The 21576-nt window shown below is 33.2% G+C and overlaps 1 protein-coding gene across 5 annotated transcripts in view; it reads left to right on the plus strand.

Moving 5' to 3' along the window:
* The window catches only part of LOC143225876 (rab11 family-interacting protein 4B-like), a 92540-nt gene that overhangs the window by 16406 nt on the left and 54558 nt on the right, over positions 1–21576 (plus strand). For 2 of the 5 annotated variants that reach the window (XM_076456030.1, XM_076456029.1), the window contains exons 2-3: positions 10663–10762; positions 11597–11667. In XM_076456030.1, the coding sequence (XP_076312145.1) occupies positions 10663–10762; positions 11597–11667 (171 nt within the window). Of the gene's footprint in view, positions 1–7703; positions 8019–10662; positions 10763–11433; positions 11668–20983; positions 21315–21576 lie in introns of those variants that run through there. The other 3 variants (XM_076456031.1, XM_076456034.1, XM_076456032.1) reach the window with 3 other exon arrangements.

Raw genomic sequence — 21576 nt, forward strand, 5'->3', positions numbered from 1 at the left:
GGTGTGTGAGTCAACATTTACTAAGCTAGATTTTCTCAAGTCTAGATACAGATTTTGGCTTACCGGCATAAATTTAGAGGTAGAGCTAAGATGATCATTGAGCATAGATATTAAGCAAAATTTCACGAAACGTGTTGAATAAAACCCACATCAATTTTCACATTGAAAGTTAGTTGAAACGCAGTTATTTTGATTAAACTAACATATTTCTTTTTTTTTTAATAGTGTGGTCAACGTTGTTTTCGTTAGCCACAGCTGTGATCACTATGAAAAATAAGTTGCCCATTCCTGTTCTAGACCCTAAGCAATGTTTAAATGTTTAATGTATACAATGATAGGTAATTCTATATCTTGAGAAAGGTTTAACGTACACGGTGATAGGTTATTCTGGGTCCCAAGCAAGGTTTAATGCATATAATGACGGATTACTTTTGATCCTAAGAAAAGTTTAATATATGCAATGCCAGTTTATTCTAGACTCTAAACAATGTTTAGTGTATACAACAACAGGTTATTTTAGACCCTAAGAGAGGGTAATGCATACAACGACAGGTTATTTTAGGCTCTAAGCAAGGTTTAATGTATACAATGACAAATTATTTTAGAACCCCAGTTAAATGTATAATATCTACGTTATCATTTTGACTAACACCAACTAATTTTATCTGTTTGTTAAAAAAATATAGCATATAATGTTTCACACCTTTATCAAAGGCCTAATACTGCAAAGTAACAAGTAAACACTTGTTTTTACGGATAAACATTTATTTTCCATTGATCTCAAACGCTCGCCAATTTGAACCGAAATTCTGAACATTTCTATAGTTTAAGTTATCATGGCTAGTTACATTTTCTAATTTGATATATTTCAAATTAAATAATGTTATACTTTTAAAATATAAACCAGTTATGCAAATTTAGAGAAAAGTTGAAATTATTAGACACATACAAAACAGTAAGAAACAAGAGATAGACCATTTATAAATAAAAACAAACGATGAACAGCTTGCCCAGTTAAAATGACTTATTAATTTGCTATTGTTAGCACTAATGTACCACTGAAGTGTTTATCCTTGATAATAATACCTGCCATTTCAGATAGACGTATAAAAATGACAATTTATGGATTTTTCTACGGTGCAGTAGCAAAGGGGTGAAACTTATTTCTAATTCTGCGCACCTGGAAAATGTAAATGTTGTACATTAATGTCATGAAGGCTGTTAATTATAGCCATCGTATATAAGAACAAAAAGCTTTTCTCTCTTGTTTGCCTCAAATATTTGCTCTCATCGAACTAATTTGTTTGCTTCCATTTATAGATGTAATATGTTTTGTAGCTCAGTGATTTAAACATAAAAAGTGCAATATTTTTTTTCTGGTTGTCTAACAAATTAGAAATATCTGTTTGTTTAAAACTTTGTGTTAAATATTGAAAATCATATACGTTTTATAAAATATATCGTTACTGTGCTTTGTTTAAAATTCGGGTAACATCAAATTCGTTTTTAACCTAGAAATACAACAGATATTTTTCTCAAAGAACGTAATCCAGTAAAACATTACAAACACACTTCCACGAATTCAGCTGTAAGTGAAAGCTGTGTTTCCATGATTGATTTGGAACTGTTTGCTTTTGAATTTCGCGCAAAACTACTCGAGGGCTATCTGCGCTAGCTGCCCCTAATTTAGCAGTGTAAGACTAGAGGGAAAGCAGCTAGTCATCACCACCCACCGCCAACTGTTGGGCTACTCTTTTAACAACGAATAGTGAGATTTACCGTGACATTATAACGCCCCCACCGCTGAAAAGGCGATCATGTTTGGTGCGACGGGCATGCGAACCTGCGACCCTCAGATAACGAGTCGCACGCCTTAACTTACCTGGCCATGCCGGGCCTGATTGTTTTGGACAAAACCATAATAAACTATCTGCTGTGTCCACCGCAGAGAATCAAACTCAATATTTTTAACATAACAAACCATGCATATTTTTCCTTTATTAATCCACCCTCATAGTGGATGTATAAACAAAAACGCATTAAAGATCCAAGACACTTTATGAGAGTGACTTTAGCTTAACGCTGTCTCACCAGATGTGAGCTAAATCAAACAAAGAAGAGTTTCTTAACAACTATTTATTAATGTTTTAGTGTCTGTTAGGTAAGCAGTATAGAACATTGCTACTTGGTACAAACATATTAGGTTGTTTCTTAATCGTACGTTTTGATCTTATCAAACAGCCGTTTTACAAACACTTGTTTATTTCGCTCTTTTTTTACCTGATTGTTTCCATTAATTTACTTTCTGTGTGTAGGTTTATATTTATTTTGTTTCTCCTGAAGAACAAGAAATTCCATAAGATATCTTTTAAACTCGTAGGACGGCTAAAATATGGTATTTAGAATTAATCAGGGAATAAAAACACGTACGTGTCGTTCGTTTACATAGGTTATGGTTCAAATTTAGGTTGCAAACTGATGTACGAGATAATTATATCAAAAATTTGGTTAGTTGAAAACAAATATTTTTTTGCACATTATTTGAATTTCTATTTCTAATTTTGTTTGAAGGTTGGTAGTGGTAACTATGTGCGTGTTTGTGATTCTGTCTGTCTACTTGACCACTCTATGAGTTTACAGAACCAGATGCTTAGGGCTATGATAAGAGTCCCCAAGAGAGCGTTGTTTGTGTAATTTGGTGCCAAAGTACACTAGTAAATCTTCATTGATACAAGGCCGATTAGGGAGAAATTCACGTGACATTTTTTAATGAAAAACACTCCACGTACTACACGTGATCTTTGAGCTTTTGAGTACTGTCAGGGTAATTAATCCCTCCAAGTTGATATGTAGCTTTCTTCTCTAACGTCACTACATTTTACAGAGATTTCCACATTATTTAAGTAGTTTAGAACATGATTTATTAGTAACTGAACTTGTACGTGATCCTTGTTGCAAATTACCAGCCAGTAAAAAATATATATCTTAAAAACGAAAAATTTTCAACCATCTATCCCCATCTGTTTCCGCAAGGAGGAATCATACACAAGAATTAGTTCTCATTATCCTGTGCAGAAGTGACGTAATAGCTACTTCACGTTTACCATCCAAAGACAATGAGGTACATGTGGAAGTTTATGAGTAATTATGTACATGTGCATGTTAACTATATATGATTCTACACATAGTACGCAGACCCTTGGCGACAGGTCGATGGCTTCCAGGCGAAGATTGTCGAAGCGAGACATGCAAACGTATCACATTATAAAAAAAAAAAAAAAAAAATACATGTAAGAGCTTAAAAAACTAAAAGCGAAACTTGCACCGATATGTTCTGTTTGTCTCTCTACGTTTCTTTTTCTATCATGTTATTTTCTATAAATACGTTTTTGATCCTTTTCTCTCTATCTTTCTCTATAGTCCCCGATGGATTAGCAGTAAGTCTACGGATTTACGGCGCTAGAATCGAGGGTCCGTTTTCCAACAACGAAGAGTGTGCAGATGACCCATTATGTAGCTTTACACTACAATACAATAATTATCTCTATAATTTAGCTTCGTGTTACGTATTATAATTTATCTCGGATGAGTCTCCAATTCATTATATTACATTGGTTATGTACTACTACTTGAAATAACCTGAATTTTAGTTTGGACTTAGTAATTAATTAAATGTTAATATGTATTAAATTTATGCAATTTACCAACAAGATTACACACACAATTTACTTTTTTAACACAAATATATTTTAATATACAAAATAATAAAATAAAACAATACAATTTATAATAACTGCTGTTACTAATAGTTAATACAAATGATGGTTTGTATACAACAGTTTTACAAACTTAAAAATTTTACTGAGTCTTATATCCGATCTAGATCTGAATATTTTATCGATGGTCTAGGTCCACGACGAGCAGATTAATTCTGAGTTGATATTGTTACACCTTGCCTAAGCCAACGCTGTCTTTTCTTGGCTGATTTAGCACGGGGTACAAGCTGACTTTTCTCCAGCGAAGATGTTTAATGTCCTCGTAGAAATTATAGCATCCGAAGTAATTTACTGAAGTTGAACAGTTTCTAACATTCGATCTCTATAACGTTCCAGGTAAAATTCTGTAGTTTTCCGATTATTAAACGTTAATCATAATTATAGTTTCCTTAGCCTATTCCACACTGACAGTAGCTATTTATTAATATATTCTCTTCCGTCTCTTGGCTAGCCACTTTTTATAGGAATCACGCCATGTTCTCGACGCTTCAATAATATTCTAGCGCGTTTTCGTAAACAAATATTGTTGATTCTCACTTTCAAAAACGTTCTACAAATTTGGAAAACAGGCGGGACTTGCGCAATGCATAGCCAAGAATATACGTCACATGCAAAGAAACAAACGTAGGCACTAAAATAAAATGTACAACGGTAAATCTGTACACCCGGCATGGCCAAATGGTTAGGGCGTTCGACTCACAATCTAAGGGTCGGGGGATTGAATCCCCGTCCCACCAAAACATACTCGCCCTTTCAGCTGTGAGGGCGTTATAATGTTATGATCAATGCTACTATTTGGTGGTTAAAGTGTAGCCCAAACGTTGCTGGTGGGTGGTGATGACTAGCTGTCTTCCCTTTAATCTTACACAACTATATTAATGACATCTAGCTTTGCGCGGAATTCAAAACAAACCAAAACTTGAAAAGTCACTAGAAGGTACGTCATAGCACTGAAAATAAGTAAGCTGTTGGTTATCATCGAAAGAGTATTCTCACGTAACTTATGTTGTATTCCCGTTTCACGTATATTGGGGCACTGTAACAGGAATCTATTTCCACTCTATGTATGCTAGAACATAATATTAGGAATGTATTCCCGCTACACATACCTTAAAGCAGGATTGTATTCCACTACACGTATATTAGTTATACGTTTATCTAGACACTTAATCACGTTTTCTCGTCACCAAAGAAAACATGCGTTTTTTACACCTAAACCGAATTTGATATATATACATATAATTACCAAATCGCTCTACATTTCTGTGTAATCTCATAAGATAAAAACGTGTAAAAAATCTAAAAGAGATAAGTCCCGATGTAACAAACTTGAATGTAGTAAGCCTATTACTTTATTTAGGAACAAAACCTAAAAGGGTAAATTTTGACTCATCACTTTTGTCTGGATGTAAAATTGTAAATGTTGTTTCAATTGCTCATAAAACTCTCACTCAGCACATTTGTTTGAAAGTAATCTTATGAAATTATTGCATCTGCGCATACAAAGCTAAAGAAATAAATCCTGATGCAACTGATGGACCTGAGCGCAATTTTTGGATCCGATAGTTTTGGATCTGACATGTTGTGTTACCAAACATGTTTCACACTATTAACTGTTTGTGTGATATAACAGTGATAGTCAGTCCTGCTATTTGGTTCAAGTGTAACCGCGTCGAGTAGCAGGTGCTGCCGATTGGTTATTTTCACTCTGATCCGCACTTCAAAGCTATGGACAACTATAAGTGAACTATACAAGGATATCGTTCTCTGAACTAGGGACAACTATATGTCAACTATACAAAAATATCTCTCTCTGAACTAAGGACAACTATATGTGAACTATAAAAGGATCTCTTTCTGAACTAGGGACAACTATATGTGAACTATACAAGGATCTCTCTCTCTCTGACTTGGCTATTTGGCCCATCGTGAGTATTAAATGTGCCTTTCAGGCGAAGAAACAACGAGAAATCTGACACTAAACATTTTTCTGGAAGCAAACCGATAAAGTTATCATGTTATTTGTGGATGATAAAGTAAAAAGATCAACCCTTACCTAACACATTATTTGGTTTGAACCTATAAAACTGGTTACCTCGTTTGAGGCAAAGTAAAGAAACATATTCTTATTCAATACACTTCACTGTAAGCAAACCTTTAAATTATTATTTCATTTATTTGTACAATACTAGAGACAGATTATGAGCCAATACCTTGTTTAAAAGAGAGTCTATAAAACTGTTACTTAACTTAATCATAAAAAGCCACTAAGGACATAAGCCCGGTCTAAACAGGATTGTGTATGATTAATGCAAGTAGAAAGCTGTAACGACAGATATATAATTCTTACGTTTGTCTAAAGAGAAACAAAAATATATAATTTTTAGTAGAATTTATAGCTACATTTAAAACCAATAAAAATATATTTATATAATGATTGATAATAGCAAAATAAAACCTGTGAAGCTCGTGTATTAACATAATAAAACGTAACTCATCCATTAGTTAACTGTTTTGTCATCATATTCAACATATGTTGATGACTTCGCTTTTCGAAGGAGCTATTTGTTTAGTTGGTTTGTTATTTTGTGAAGCGCCAAGGGCATCGGAACCCGAATTTCAGTGTTATAAGTCTTCAGACTTGTCGTTGTGCCACAGGGAGCTTTATTTGTTAAAAAACAACAACGTTGAAATGATTAAATATCTGAGATTGTTTCTATCGCTTGAATAGTAGTCTTATCTCGTCTTCTGTAACACCAAACATGATCGCCTTTTCAGCTGTGCGGGCGTTATAAAGTGACCGTCAATCCCACTATTCGTCGTTGATAAAAGAGCAGTCCAAAAGTTGGTGGTAAATGGTGATGACTGGCTGCCTTCCATCTGGTCTTACACTGCTAAATTAGGGACGGCTAGCACAGATAGCCCTTGAGTAGCATTGCGCGTAATTCAAAACAAACCTTATCTCGTCTTTAAGTTTTGTTTCGTGAAATGGTGAGAATTTTTCAAATAAAATTTATAACAAGCCCTTTATTTAACATTTTAATGTAATTTTGGGTTCATTTATGAATTACGCCTTAGTATTTTCCTGTTTGCGTGATGTTGACACATCGTCCTATGAAGTCGGAACTTTTCTAAATACATGAAAATTGAGATCTTGTGAGGTCAGTTCTGGGACTTTTTAAACAAGTTAAATGTATAGCCAACTCTCAAACTGCCTCAAGTCTCAGATTTCATTGCATAGACTGATTCGAACTTATTACAGCACGTGCTGTTTCATGTCAAATTATGTGAATTATTTGAATATCTCCTGGTACTGTTTTCTTTGTGTTGTTTATTGGGGTTTGTGACCTTGTGCATTCTGTCATTCTCCCTTCCCCACTGATTTCAGTTGTAGCATTTCTACATACAGATGTTTAGATTATTTTTGTTTGCCTTAAAGGGGATGAAAAATTTTAAAAAGTTTGAAGATCAAATCCTACCAGCTTATTTTAAAATACATCATTCAGTTTTAAAAATCATTTGGTTTCAATAAACACGATCACAGATACTTACTACAAGATGGCATTAATGGAAGTAAACATGCCCAGCATAAAATATGTTAGTTAAAAACTGTAAAGAGCCAATTGAATCATGATTTTGTAAATAGAGATATTTAAACTTTTTTTGATGTAATTACAGAATGTTTCATGAAAATATTAACAGTTCCTAAACTTACTAAGAAAAAAGACGATAAACATAACCCTCGCGGGTACGTTTCAGGTTAATGTGGAGACATTTTCAGATAGTAAATACCGTCTGAGATTCTTATCTAAAGACACAGCGGTGACCCCAATCAAGTTATAAGGATAAAATGACTATATACAAGACCAGGCTTCTAGATAAATCTTGATACTGTTACAGCTGTTTCAAATGCTCAAATATCACTGTTCTTATTTGTCTGAATAGATCTGTATTTATAGTTTTTACTTATGGCAAAGCTATTATGGCTATCTGCTAAGTCCCTAATTTTGGACTAGGAAAGGCAACCAGTTAGCAGCAACCTATTATTCACAATGAGGGATGACTTTTATTCTCATAAATTTCACAAAACTTGAAATGCAAGGAGTATTTTATGGTATTGTACCCAGCTCGGCAACTTCGAAATCCAGAGCCCTACTACAGGTCCAATTCGCATCGCTTGAAAAGATCTGAACATTATTAAAACAAATCAGAAACAGCAGCGAAAATTGAAAGCCAAAAATGGTAAAATTATTTTTTCTCCTATAATAAACTCAGGAAGATCGGTACGATACATAATTATAGAGATTGGGAGGATCGGTACGATACATAATTATAGAGATATATGCTGTAGTAAACTGTGATTTGACAATTCTAGCAAATATATGTACATGATATTTTTAATTTTGATTTTTATCTCAACCGTTAGGTTAAAATGACTCCAAGCCCTAAGGGCAGTTAGGAAATCTGAATTAACGAAATATCGTATATTAAAGGGATCAGCCATGTAATGATGTGGCATTTAAGACAAATGTAAAACATTATGTAAAAAGACAGACCACTCGAATAAGTAATGTAAAAGTAGGTAAGTTAGTCAAGATAAAATTACCCTTATGTGGCTGCTTGTTCCAGTTCCAATAAGAAAATGGGAGAGAGCCCAGTTTTTTCAGTTTTATTTTCCATGTTTAATTTAATTACCCTCTTTATATTACATATTTTAAGGATTTATTCCTTTGTTTAATTTGACTTTTAAATATAATATCTATATGATCGACCCCTTTATTCTAACTTACTATATTGTGGTTCACGTAAACAACCTGTTTGTTTATAATTTGAAGTCACCATGGCAATGCAAAACATACAGGTACCATTAAGTATCACTGACACACATTCAAAAAACACATATAGGAATACTTAATCATATGTTTTTATGGAAAAAAATTAGAACTACATTTAATAATGTACACGAGATAGAATATCTATCAGTTTAGTTGGAACTTGGATATCAACTAATGGTCCAAAGTCATTGTTTCGTACCATGTTGTTTTTTTATTTATTTTTTATTTGTTGCTTTTTCCGTTAGAATTAATTAAATGAAAAATTATATCAATTAATTCTACTAAATTCGCGAATTTTTGCGATAAGCTGCCACAAGTATGAAACTTCAAGTACTAAAGTCTTCAGAAGAAATGACATGTTGATTGTCGTGAAATATGAGTGTTTTGTTACATAGCTACGTAAACTTCACAATGCTTACACACCTGCTTCCTTGACGTACATGTGCTGATTTCGTAGATTTACTTCTACTTCAAAGTATAGGTTTCTTTTTTAACAGTTGACGTCAGTACCTTTCCTGGAACAATGCATGTTATATGTGAAACATATAAAATCTGTAAATTCTTGAACTCTTTAATGTTTCGCGTAATTTAAAATTGTATCAATATTGTTAGTTGTGAGTCGTACATCTGTGTCACTGAAGTTCTTATGAAACCACGTTCGGCTTTCTGAATTACACCTTCAAGTATGAAGTTTTTATTAATTGTAACCATAAATTTTGTTAACGTTTTACTAAGGTGAATCTGTTCGTACGTTTTGTGATTTTTTTATTTAAACCGTATCAATGATTGCAATATGTTGACCTTTTAAAACGAAAGTCAGAAAAGATTTACTTAATTAGTTACTGTGCATGACTATGGCTGTACGATGAATTTGTAAATTAAACTATTAAATAAAGTTTTCTGCTCATTAAAAACAGTTATTACATCACTCAGCTCTCTGATGTCCTGAGAGAGTTTACTACACACAAAGCTGCATAATGGCTTCCCCGTGCTGTAACCATCACGAGTATCGAAACTCAAATTTTAATCTTATAAGCTCTTAAACTTACCGCTGAACCAGCGGGGGTAGGGGAGGAAAGAGTACAATAATAATTTCTGCCTCTGAAATTATTCACTTTGTTCTGAATTACGTTTTTTTTTTATCGGTTTGGAGGTGTTAAAACGTCACTAAAATATGTTCCATGTGGTTTCTTCTTTCTAACAACTATACTAGTTTATTTTGAATCGCAAGTAAGAGTTACAAAACCAAGCAGACTTTAGTTGATTTTAAGTAAAGAATTAAAGGCTTATTGCGTATGCTTGGTAGCCGGATTTGCGAAAAGATAATTATGTCACTTATGTTTCAAAATTGACAGATTTTCGAGATTTATGTCATCCAGTGGAAGGCACTTCAATTGGATCACGTGAGTCAGGTCATGATCAAATTTAAAAAAAATATATTTTGGGATGAATTGATATTTGAAAATATCTAACCAATTTTTTATTTTTATCATCCAAAAAGTATGAAGACAATATGGTTGTAAAGTGAATTGATTACTTATGAGGATAATATTAAGGAGTTCAAAGTATTTATCTATTTTATTTTTGTACCTATTCTATTCCACTTGCAATAGATGGCAGCACTAAGACTAAACCTTTTCAAAAAATTACATCAAGATAGAAAAATTAAAGTACATAACCGAAACTTTAGGCCGTCTTATCTACTAAACTAAATTAAAGACTCGGGTACGGCACAAAGGGGTATACTTAAATCATTTAGTAAATAAAGAAAATTTAGTCATTGCTTATAGTAAGTCAAACATAAGAAGTTAGATAGTCAATATATATATCGGTTACGATTAGCCGCAAATAAAGAACGAGTATAAGAAATTATATTAACATGACTTCGAAAACTCGATTATTTACTCACATCTGTTAACAATTTTCAGCAAAACTGAATTTATTCAGTGTTTCAGTGGTTTTTCACCTGAAGATAAGTTTTATTTTCTCCTTATTTTTTTAAAATTTTGGTTATTAGTTTTTCTTCATGAAACTTTTACAATCTATTTTAGGACATGGTACAGTTAATCCAGTGCCTTGATCCCAGAGGGCAGGGTTTTGTCAGTTTTCCAGACTTTTGCAAGGGAGTTACTTCAGTCCTGAGACACCAAAGTAATTTTATTTTTTACTGTCTAAGCATATTGTATATGAATAATCAGATTTTTGATCATATAAAGCTTTTGAGCGAAAAAAATTGGTTAAAGACTTAATTTTATGTATCAAAGAACGTCATTTTATATAACATTGTTTTTCGAACACTGAAAGTTTTTTACAATTTTAGCAAATAGTTTTGCCTTTGTAAAATTGCAGCTTCTGAATTTGAAGTTTTTCCTTTATAATTATGTAGATAAATTATAAATCGTTAATTTTCACTGAAGCAATCACAATGTTGTTATCAAGCCGTTTTAGCTGTTTTGTGTGTGTTCTTTTGTATGATGACATGTCCATTTTGAGATAATTATAATTCAAACGGAATAAAATTGTTGGTCTCGTAAAATGTTTCCTCTTAAAACTCCAACCTACAATAAAACAGTAATATATATATATATTGATTATATTATATTCGAGCAGCTACATATTAATATTAAATTAATGGAAACTGCATTTCACTGAAACGTTGTATTACGAAAATTGGAAACAAAAACGTCATTGTGGCGCAGTTACCAAAATGAAACGTCATCGTTTGTCTACGTCAACCCATGACGTTGCTCGCATAATTTGGGATTCACTGTTTGATATTTGTTAATAGGAGATCTGCAGTTGAGTTCAGTATATCTGTAAACGTGCATGGCTTCATATCATCACTTTAAACTTATTATAATCTTCATATTTGTCTAATTTATGTAAATTTTCAACGCCTATGATCTTCAAACTTCTACTTTTTTATAGTTGTAGGTAGGAAACCTGTTACGACTTATCGTTACTGATTTATTTTATACTCACTAGATGGCTACAATGAACTCGCTGATGTAGGTGATAATTCCTGGTACGACAAAAACACGTACTCACTAAAACCGGTAAGTCTCTTTCACATTGAACTTTATATAACTATGTATAATTGGAATAGATGTATATTTACAAAAGAAAATATTGGAAAAAATGATCATAATATGTATCTTCAAAATTTGTCATGTTTCATTTAAAGTAGAATGTACAGAAAAAAAATATATAATTTTTTGAATGATATAGTTTTTCATTTACTTGTTAAATATATTGAATGACACTTTTCTTAATCTTAGAATCTATAATAAATTTAAGATTTCCTAAGAACAGGTCTAAAAAAGTCTTAATAAATGTCAACTTCTAGAATTACTTTTTCGGTTTCTTAGTTTTATAGTTTACATTTCTCACTTTCAACATTCAAGACAATATTTAAAGAACTCAAACTGTATTATGAATTTTGAAATTAAACAAAAACATCAATTATTTGAAATACTTGCCAAGATTACCAGTAAATAAATTTGAGATATTGGACACCTAATTAGAACGTTAGAACTTTATATACTTAATTTTTTCCATCGAATCACAAAATAATAAACATCTTGTAATGATAAGGGATGAACAATTAGTTATATTAAATAACATGAAGTGGAATAATTATTTATTTCGGAACATTCTGTTAATGTTTTTTTTTTCTATAATTACTCAAAATATGTTTTGAATGATATGGAAAAGAAGGCTTTAGCTCATGGTTTGAAATTTAGCCTTCCTAAAAGCTTACTGTCACATCAACCCTTGTAAATCTATTCAGTCCTAGAGCAATATTAGAATTCAGAGAAATGGTATTTATTATAATAGGTTTAAAAACTAAAGTTATGAGTATACAAATTTTATGAAGTTAAGTCCTGAAGAATAAAAAGCTTTAAAGAATTTACGTAAAAATGAGAGGATTTTGATATATATAAATCTTATAAGGAAAAGAGCACTGTAATTCTAGTTAAAATTATTATTTAAAGGGAAGTGAGGATATTTAAAGTGACTCCGCTACATTTGTGAAATTGCATGGCGATTCTACTGCTAAAATAAAACCTTATTGCATATGTATTTACTGGTATTGAAGAAATATAACATTCTTAAGGTAAGACAACATTGAAATATTAGATTTTCAGTCGTCACCCATGAATGTTCTAAGTTTTACCTAAACGTTAAATAGAAATAGTTCCATTACGACCTATTATTTCCAACATTAGACTTACAACTTAGATGAGTTTCTAAAAAGACGTTCACCATCAACAAATACATTTTAAAGGACAGTTTTTGAACTATCCCGAGAAATTCAACAGTCGAAGTTTGGCAGTAATGCCCACTGTGTTGTTGTTGATGATAAATCATTATATATAAATATATCATCAGAAATATTATATAGCTAAATACCATTTTGAATTATTATATATAAATATATCATTGGAAAAACTATGTACCTAAGTGCCAACTTTATTCACAACGATGTTTCGATCAATGTCACTATTCTCAAAGCAATTTTTCTGAACTTAATTAATTTTGTACTTAACGAATACCACTTTCTTCTAAGTCAAAGACGTTATTATCAGATTAATGATATTGTAATAGGATGGAGATTGACGCCATCTTTCGCCAATATTTTTAGTGTTTTTATGAAAAACAGTCATTGGTTAGAAAACCGGCTGTAACTGTCTAAACCTCTTTACTATCGTAGATATGTTGCTGGTTTGGTTGTTTTGAATATCGCGCAAAGCTACTCGAGGGCTATCTGCTCTAGCCATCCCTAATTTAGCAGTGTAAGACTAGAGGAAAAGCACCTAGTCATCACCACCCACCACCAACTCTTGGACTATTCTTTTACCAACGAATAGTGGGATTGACCGTCACATTATGATGTCCCCACGGCTGAAAGGGCGAGCATGTTTGGTGTGAAGGGGATTCGAACCTGCGACCCTCGGATTACGAGTCGAGTGCCTTAACTACCTGGCCATGCTAGGCCATGTTGGTGGCACTTTTATTATCTTTGAGAATTTTGGTCAGGTTTCACAGTTTCTTAAATCTGTGAACAGTAAACGAAGAAGTATAGAACTTACAATAAAACACAAAGAAGAACATAAATTTTCTTTCTTGGACGCTTTAATCAGCAGTAATGATGGTAACTTTGAATGTGAAGTTTTGTGAAGTGCATCACAAAAAAGACATTTACAAGTCTGTGTTTTATTTCATCTTTATAAAATATCTGTCATATATGAAGTGTTATGTCAATAATCCAATAACATCAAAGAGTTTTTACGTAAGTATGACTTCTCTATTCTTGTTATTGACAATATATCTTGTATTTATTTAAACAAACGAACATAAATTCATAAGATATATTTAAAGTATCCTGTAATTATCAGTTTGCCCTATAAGTGTAAATATTCTTTAATTATTAAAAATCAATTTAAGGTTTGATAGTTTGATGTTGTTAAGCACAAAGTAATACAAATGTCTATCTCTGCTTTGCCTCGCACGGGTATCAAAAGCAGTCTTAAGTCTACATAAAAACCGCTGTGCCAACAGAAAGCAATCAGTTAAATAATATTATTAAAGAGTTATCATCAAGTACAGTTAACATCTGCATTTAAACCTAATTATCATCTACAGTCGTTTTTTTTTAACTTAAGAACCAAATTTCTGCTTTCAATTATTATTTAGATATTATTATTTGATTTGTGCATTTCCTTGTTGTCAGCAAAGCTACATCATTACTGGTAACAGAAGACTGATGACGCTAGTGAACGAACGAACTAATCTAAGACTACTTTTTAAATCTAGTATATTTGAACGTGAAGTAAAAGAACGTAATGTCGTCGCTCAACCATGTTTGTTTTAGATCATCGCAATGGTAAACGGTCTTCGTGTAAAAGAGAGTTTACACCTTTTCAAACTGAGGCGTGAAATCTACGTTGAAGGAAAGTATAATAAACTATTAATACTTTTAATTTTATAACGGAAAAAATGTTTTCACTTGGAATATAAATTCAGTCTGTGATGACCCAACAACATCAGATCAGTCTGCAATAATCTTGTTTTGGTGGCCTAGTAATATCAAGCCAGTTTGTTATCACCCAGCAATATCAGGTCAGTCTGTAATCTCCATCCAATATCAGATCAATCTGTGATAACACAGCAACATCGATGGTCTGTTATGATCCAGAAGTATAGGGCTAATCTGTGATTTCCGAGCAACATGAGACTAATCAGTGATCATTGAGTAATATCGGATAAACCTGTCAGTCTGTGAACACCCAAAATACCAATTATTTTATAAACCACTAATATCAGTTGATCTATGGTCAACCGGTAACATCGGTCGGTCTATCAAGTTGATTTGTGATAATTCAGCAACATCAAGTTGGCTTGTGATGACCAGAAACATCATACTAGTCTTTAATAACACAGTGCCATCAGATCAGTTGATGTTAATAACTTAAGTGTCAAAATAATGACGAATGAGTAACATTATATGAAAACCTGGGGATATTAACTGGCCACTTTTGAACTTCAGGTGGATTTGAACAATCATAATTAATACGCAAAATATACAATAGTTCAGTTTTTATCTGAGTAACTCCCGAAGTGATATACATAATTATCATTAGGCGAGATTCACCAACGTTCTCTAGGATTATCACGAAATATCTGTTGAGGTTTAAAAATAAATTATTGGCATTACCAGACACGCTAACTATTATAATTGTTGCAACAGTATAGGTAGAATGTTTGCTTTTTGATGGAAAATGAATACCTCATACAAAAAGTAACAAATCGAAGAAGAAATAGAATATTAGCTAAAGAAGGAAGAATGTACAAAGTTTTTCGTTCTTTCCGCGTAGTTGATGCAAAAGCAAAAATATCAAAGTGGTTAAAGCATTCGACTTGTATTCTGAGGATCGCGGGTTCGAATCCCCGTCGCACCAAACAAGCTTGCCCTTTCAGCCGTGGGGGTGTTATAATGTGATATTCAATCACACTATTCGTTGGTAATAGAGTAGCCCAAGAACAAACAAACAAACTATGTAGCACAGGATATAGACAGATATAAAGAACAAACAAACAAATTATATAGCACAGGATATAGACAGATATATAAAGCCCTTTATGCAACTTTGAGTACTTAAAACTTCTCTTGTAGTTTCTGTTCACGAGTCACAGGGTAATACAAATAAACAACAGGTCACGCGATGTCATTGGGATCCATAATTTTTTATGGCCACATTCATTCATGACCAAGCGCATTTACAGCTGTATATAAGAAAAACGAATGTATGGTCAACATGGACACAAAAGAGACTATAATACAGATATTCCTTAGTTGAAATGCTTACTACTACCTGAAATAATAGGTAAAACCAAACAATAACGAACATCTCCTATACACAGGATATAAATGAAATTCGAGTTATATCGAAAACTAACTGTATGTATCGATTATGAGGCATTTTCAGACCAGTTCTGCGTATTTGCTAAACGAGCAGTAAACGCTGGCAGCAACACAGACACATGCAAGGTTTTGCAAAGTCATCAGGTGGAACCGCTGATGTGATTGTGGGTTCATTATGGATTTTGTAACCGCATTGTTCAGGGTAGAGTACAAGTCGGTTAACCAAAATTATGATCCATGTCGGACATTGTAGAGATACTTGTTTTATGTTTAATTCTATGCTAGATGATGTTGGTGTAAGCCTATTATAGTTAGAACCGGTTAGCATTTGTTCAAAGTGCTTGATATGAGAACTCTGGGAATTTTCATTTGTTACTGTTCACCAAACAACTCAATATTTTTCTTTTTTCCATATACATATGTATGACTATCAATGAAGTTACGGATCAACATATGACCAATTTCTTTTTTTTTTAGCTTATGACTCCCAACAAAAACCATAAAATATATTTCGTGTACTCAGAGTTTTCCACAGAACTTATGTTTTGCTCCGTTTCCCAAACTGAAGACATTAGCGACATTAAGGAAAAGATAAAGGACTTATTTATATTTCAGTAACGCACACCGCTAGGAATTGAGTATCGATACCCGTGGTGAGCAGAGCACAGATAGCTCTTTGTGTTTAATTCCAAACAATCAATCAACTGATCTAGTAATCTGGAAAGCAACGGGTACAAAAAGTAAAGAGAGTTGAAAATAGCGACTGTTAAACAGAAAAACTCACGTCATTACTTAATGAAATTGTCTCCAGCAACCCACTACCCTCAGGATATATATATTTTCGAAAACTGTGATAGACCATAGTCTGTCCTGAACCACCCTTTCTAAGAAAAAGAAAGAACAGATAGCACAGTACCTGGTGGGGTTGCCATTAACGTGGGTGTGGTGACAAAATTGCATGCTTTGTGTCACGTAATAATTCTATTGATAGAAAAAATCCAGCTGGCAAATGTCCTGTACATTGAAATAAATTTTTGTTTTGTTATTTCCCACGAGATTTGTCTTCCTAAAAAGCAAATGTTGAACTGACAAGTTCAGAGTTTGTTTATTTATTTTTGAATTTCGCGGAAAGCTACACGAGTGCTATTTGCGATATCCGTCCCTAACTTAGCAGTGTAAGACTAGAAGGAAGTGCAGGTAGTCATCACCACCCACCACCAACTTTTGGGCTATTCTTTTATCAACAAATAGTGTGATTAAGCATCACATTAAAACACCCCCACGACTGAAAGTACGAGCATGTTTGGTGTAACGGGGATTCGAACCCGCGACCCTGTTTGTTTGTGTTTTGAATTTCGCGCAAAGCTACACGAGGGCTATCTGCGCTAGCCATCCCTAACTTAGCAGTGTAAGACTAGAGGGAAGGTAGCAAGTCATCACCCCCCCCCAAATCTTGGGCTACTCTTTTACGAACGAATAGTGGCATTGATCGTAACATTATAACGCTCCCACGGTTGAAAGGGCGAGCACGTTTGGTACAACGGGGATTCGAACCCGCGATCCTCAAATTACGAGTACAGCGCCTTAACCCACGTCGCCATACAGGGCCACAAGAGAACGGAATAATCGTTCTTATCATTCATTTACTGACTTTCACGTGATAAGTGGTCGTAGAGTTTCCATGGGTCACTTGTGCTGTTGGTTGTTGTTAAATGCTAAACAATCAAGTGCTTCCGATTTGATTTGTTTTAGTAAAAATGGCGCGAGAATATGTTGACGACAACAGCACATTTAGACGTTTCTCAAAAAACAGTGTAATTGTTGCTTCATTTTATCTGCAAGCGTTTTCAAATTTTATATGATATTGAATAGAAGGTATTAAGTGCACAATGGAAGAATCGTTTATCCACAAAATAGTGTGATTTTAGTTCCTTGAAAATGTTGACTCGCCTTTTTTTGTCACATTGTGATCTTACACATGGAAATGAAAATACATTAAAAGAATCATTGTTCTCCTAATTTTTATTAATATATATTTTTAGTGCTAAGATCATGATGACGCAACTCTTAATTGCACTATTCAATTCAACGTATTCTTGTTCAAGGCAGTACAGTTGCTTTCAACATAATATTTAATTACCATAGTGTTCCAAATAGTATTAATTTTTGACAAATTAATTATTCAAGCATGACATTTTCATATACATTGTTTAGGTTGTACCATAGTTTTGATCAACTTTTGGTGGTACCAACAAAGATGAAGAAAAACCATACAATTAAATATCTCATTAATCCTCAGCTTCCCGCCGAGTGGCCCCCCAGTGGCTCAGCGGTATGTCTGCGGACTTACAACGCTAAAAACCGGGTTTCGATACCCGTGGTGGACAGAGCTCAGATAGCCCATTATGTAGCTTTGTGCTCAATTCAAAACAGCAACAAAAACAATCCCGCCCAGTAGCACAATAGTGTGTTTGCGGACTTATGACGTAAGAAACCTGGCTTCGGTACCAGTGATGAGCAGATACCCTATTGTTTAGCTTTGTGCTTAACAACATAATTCCAAAAAGAAACCTAATTCTTAAAAATACATACAGTATACAAAGGAAATAAACTCGATGTATTCAGTGTACAGTTTAACATTTAAAACTAATACCTCGTATGACTCTATCTTTCTCACGTGAGACCTAACATGTAAACTGTGAAATAACAAAGAATGTTGATTTCTAAATATAATATCGTCACTGATACGCTGCAGTGGTAACAAAGTAGGTCAGTTACAAAGATGTTTTTATGAATATCGTCAAAATGCTGTATTAAAAAATCCAGCATCTAAGCTTACGTTTTGTAACGGTCTAATTTTATCTAGTTTCTTCCAAATGGTTACTTCAGCTAGAGGTGAGCAGGAGATTGGTATCAAAGATCTGTTATCAACAAAAACGATTAATGTAAAGGAACTTCTAAAGTATCAACTATTTGGGCTACTTTTTTTGATTGTGTTAAGTGTATGGTAACTAGTGAAGATGTAATTCCATATGAGGTTATGCAACATATTATTAATTTAGTTAATGAACCAAATAATTCGTATTAATCACAACAAGAATTTACAAAGTGTTTGAACTTATTACTGAACAATATAATTTTTTGTTTAAATTAGTCCAACAATGCGCACACATTAGTGTGTAAAATACGGGTTGTATAATGTTATATTGAACTTTAAAGAAGAGAAGCAAAACATGCTTAACATGACATTTCGCATGATATGGTAAATGTTGTAACCAGTGTTTTTAGCGCAGTGGTTTACAATTGGATATCCACTTTCTATGTACTGCAGGGAACAAGGTTCGTTCTTTTAGTATTGTACGTCTGTGAACTTACAGCTAAGAACAAAACTACACAATGGACTATCCGTGCTCTGCCTACCGTTGTATAACTTTATTTTTGACTTCAAACAAACACCCAAAACCAAACTTAATCCTCAGAAGTGTGTACAGGATATGTTCAGTATACAGTTTAACATTTAAGACTGAATAACCCGTATGGCTTCATCTTATCAATGTGCGGCCTAACATGGAAACTGTGAAATAAAGAAATCACGTTGCGTTGATCAGGGGCTACCAAAGATAATAGATCTCAGAAAATACTTCAAGTGTTTCACTTGAAGCCAGTGCATGGAAATATTTTCATCATGAATTGCACAATATATTATAAGGATACACTTCAACATTTTTTTTTTTTCAGTTGGAGGCTCTCTCGGAGTAGCTATTCATCATGAGATATTACTCAGTAAGAGGTTAATAAAAGCTACACCTTCAGGAACAAGCAATTTTTCTTTTACAATGAACTCAGACATATAAATTATTCGTGAAACATTTCACTAGAGTTATATAACAAAGGGCAACTTCAAATGTCAAGAATACTTATCACAGAGAAGAAATTTCATTGTGTGTCTTATTATTTTATTTTATTGAGAAGAAATTTTGTACTTGGAGTATGAATTATACAGAAAGTAATTCCATGTGTTGCTGTTTGTTTTTTTTCAAACAACTATCAATGAGACCAATTTGTGTATTTTAGGAGTACTCATCAGAGAGAACCGTTTATTTTGTGTCTTTCTAAGAGCTGTTACTGAGAATATTTTGAAGCACTTTCTTTGTGTGTTTTTAAGAACTATTACTGAAAATAATTTGTGAACTTTAGGAGTATTTATCATAAAACAATCACTCCATTGTATCTTTTTTTTAACTATTACTAAGATTTTGAAGCACTTCTGTATCTTTTTAAGAGCTATTAGTAAGAAGAATTTGTGTATTTTAGGAGCAACTATCACAGAGTATAGGCACTTTGCCGTGTGTTATCAATGCGAACCAACAGAATGAATGGGTAATACATAAACCACCTTTTCATATATTCTACGTTATAGGAACATTAAGACTTAGTTTATCTTGTACGACTCTGTGTCCTTTCATGTTCTATGTGTTATAACAGAAAATAATATTCAATCTGTAAGTCTAAATTTGTTTGAATTTTCCTGCTGTCAGATTATTTTTCATCCCAAACCTAGTATTTTTCAGGTCAATGGAGGATGTTATCTTGTCTGGTGACACTACTTCTGTTTACCAGTCTGTTGATACGTTAAACTTTTATCTTCTAACTATCGAAAACAACAAACATGTTGAGAGAGTAACGAAAATGTCGTTGGCCAAATCTTACTGCCCCCTTCTGGTCATTTATCGACTTTTCATTTCGGAAATATTAAATTTATAGCATTAATGATGGAAAACAATTTATTTAAAAATTCCACTATCGACTTTAGAATCAGTTAGACGTTATAATACTATGGATCTACTCCGCACTTGACGTATACGTATTAATACGAAACATACTATAGATGCACGCCTGAAACAATGGTTCAGCCAAAGTGGTAGAAAGGCATTTCTTTCCGTGCCTTTCGGGCCAAGGTAATCTCCCGTGTAGTACGTCTGTGCGAACAGGTTAGCTAGAAGGCGTTGTGTAAACTCAGGTCATACGAGACTTGAATTCTCTGAGCCAAGTCAACGGTAGAGGAAACTTGGGTTTACTGCTGCTCTTGTGTGGCTTATATGGCGACGTTTTCAAAAGTTTAAACATTAATCAAGCTAAATCTAGGTGTTAATGTATTTGGTGGTGTACAAATGTTCTTTGTTTTTTTTCGATCCGAAGAATGGAAAGTTCAATGTCAACAGTAGAAGCTACCATTCCATAACTCCCAGGATGTAGGAAAAAGTAACATATGTATAGGTAGGTTGAGATACGTTAACGTGTAATTGAACTAAACCAAAAAAACAACAACAACAACAAAACATGATATGATATATATAACTGCTACGTGGTCACGTAATTAGTACAAAGAGAAATATTATACAAACTACAATAATAAACTCTTAAATTCTTAACATATGTATATAATAGGAAGTACTACTCTCTCACACACGTCTATCAATTTACACGAATCGTTTATTGTTAAATAAATCATACAAAACCGCTAACATTGAACTGATCA

This window comes from Tachypleus tridentatus, chromosome 9, assembly GCF_004210375.1.
Source record: "Tachypleus tridentatus isolate NWPU-2018 chromosome 9, ASM421037v1, whole genome shotgun sequence".
Classification (NCBI taxonomy): Eukaryota; Metazoa; Arthropoda; class Merostomata; order Xiphosura; family Limulidae; genus Tachypleus; species Tachypleus tridentatus.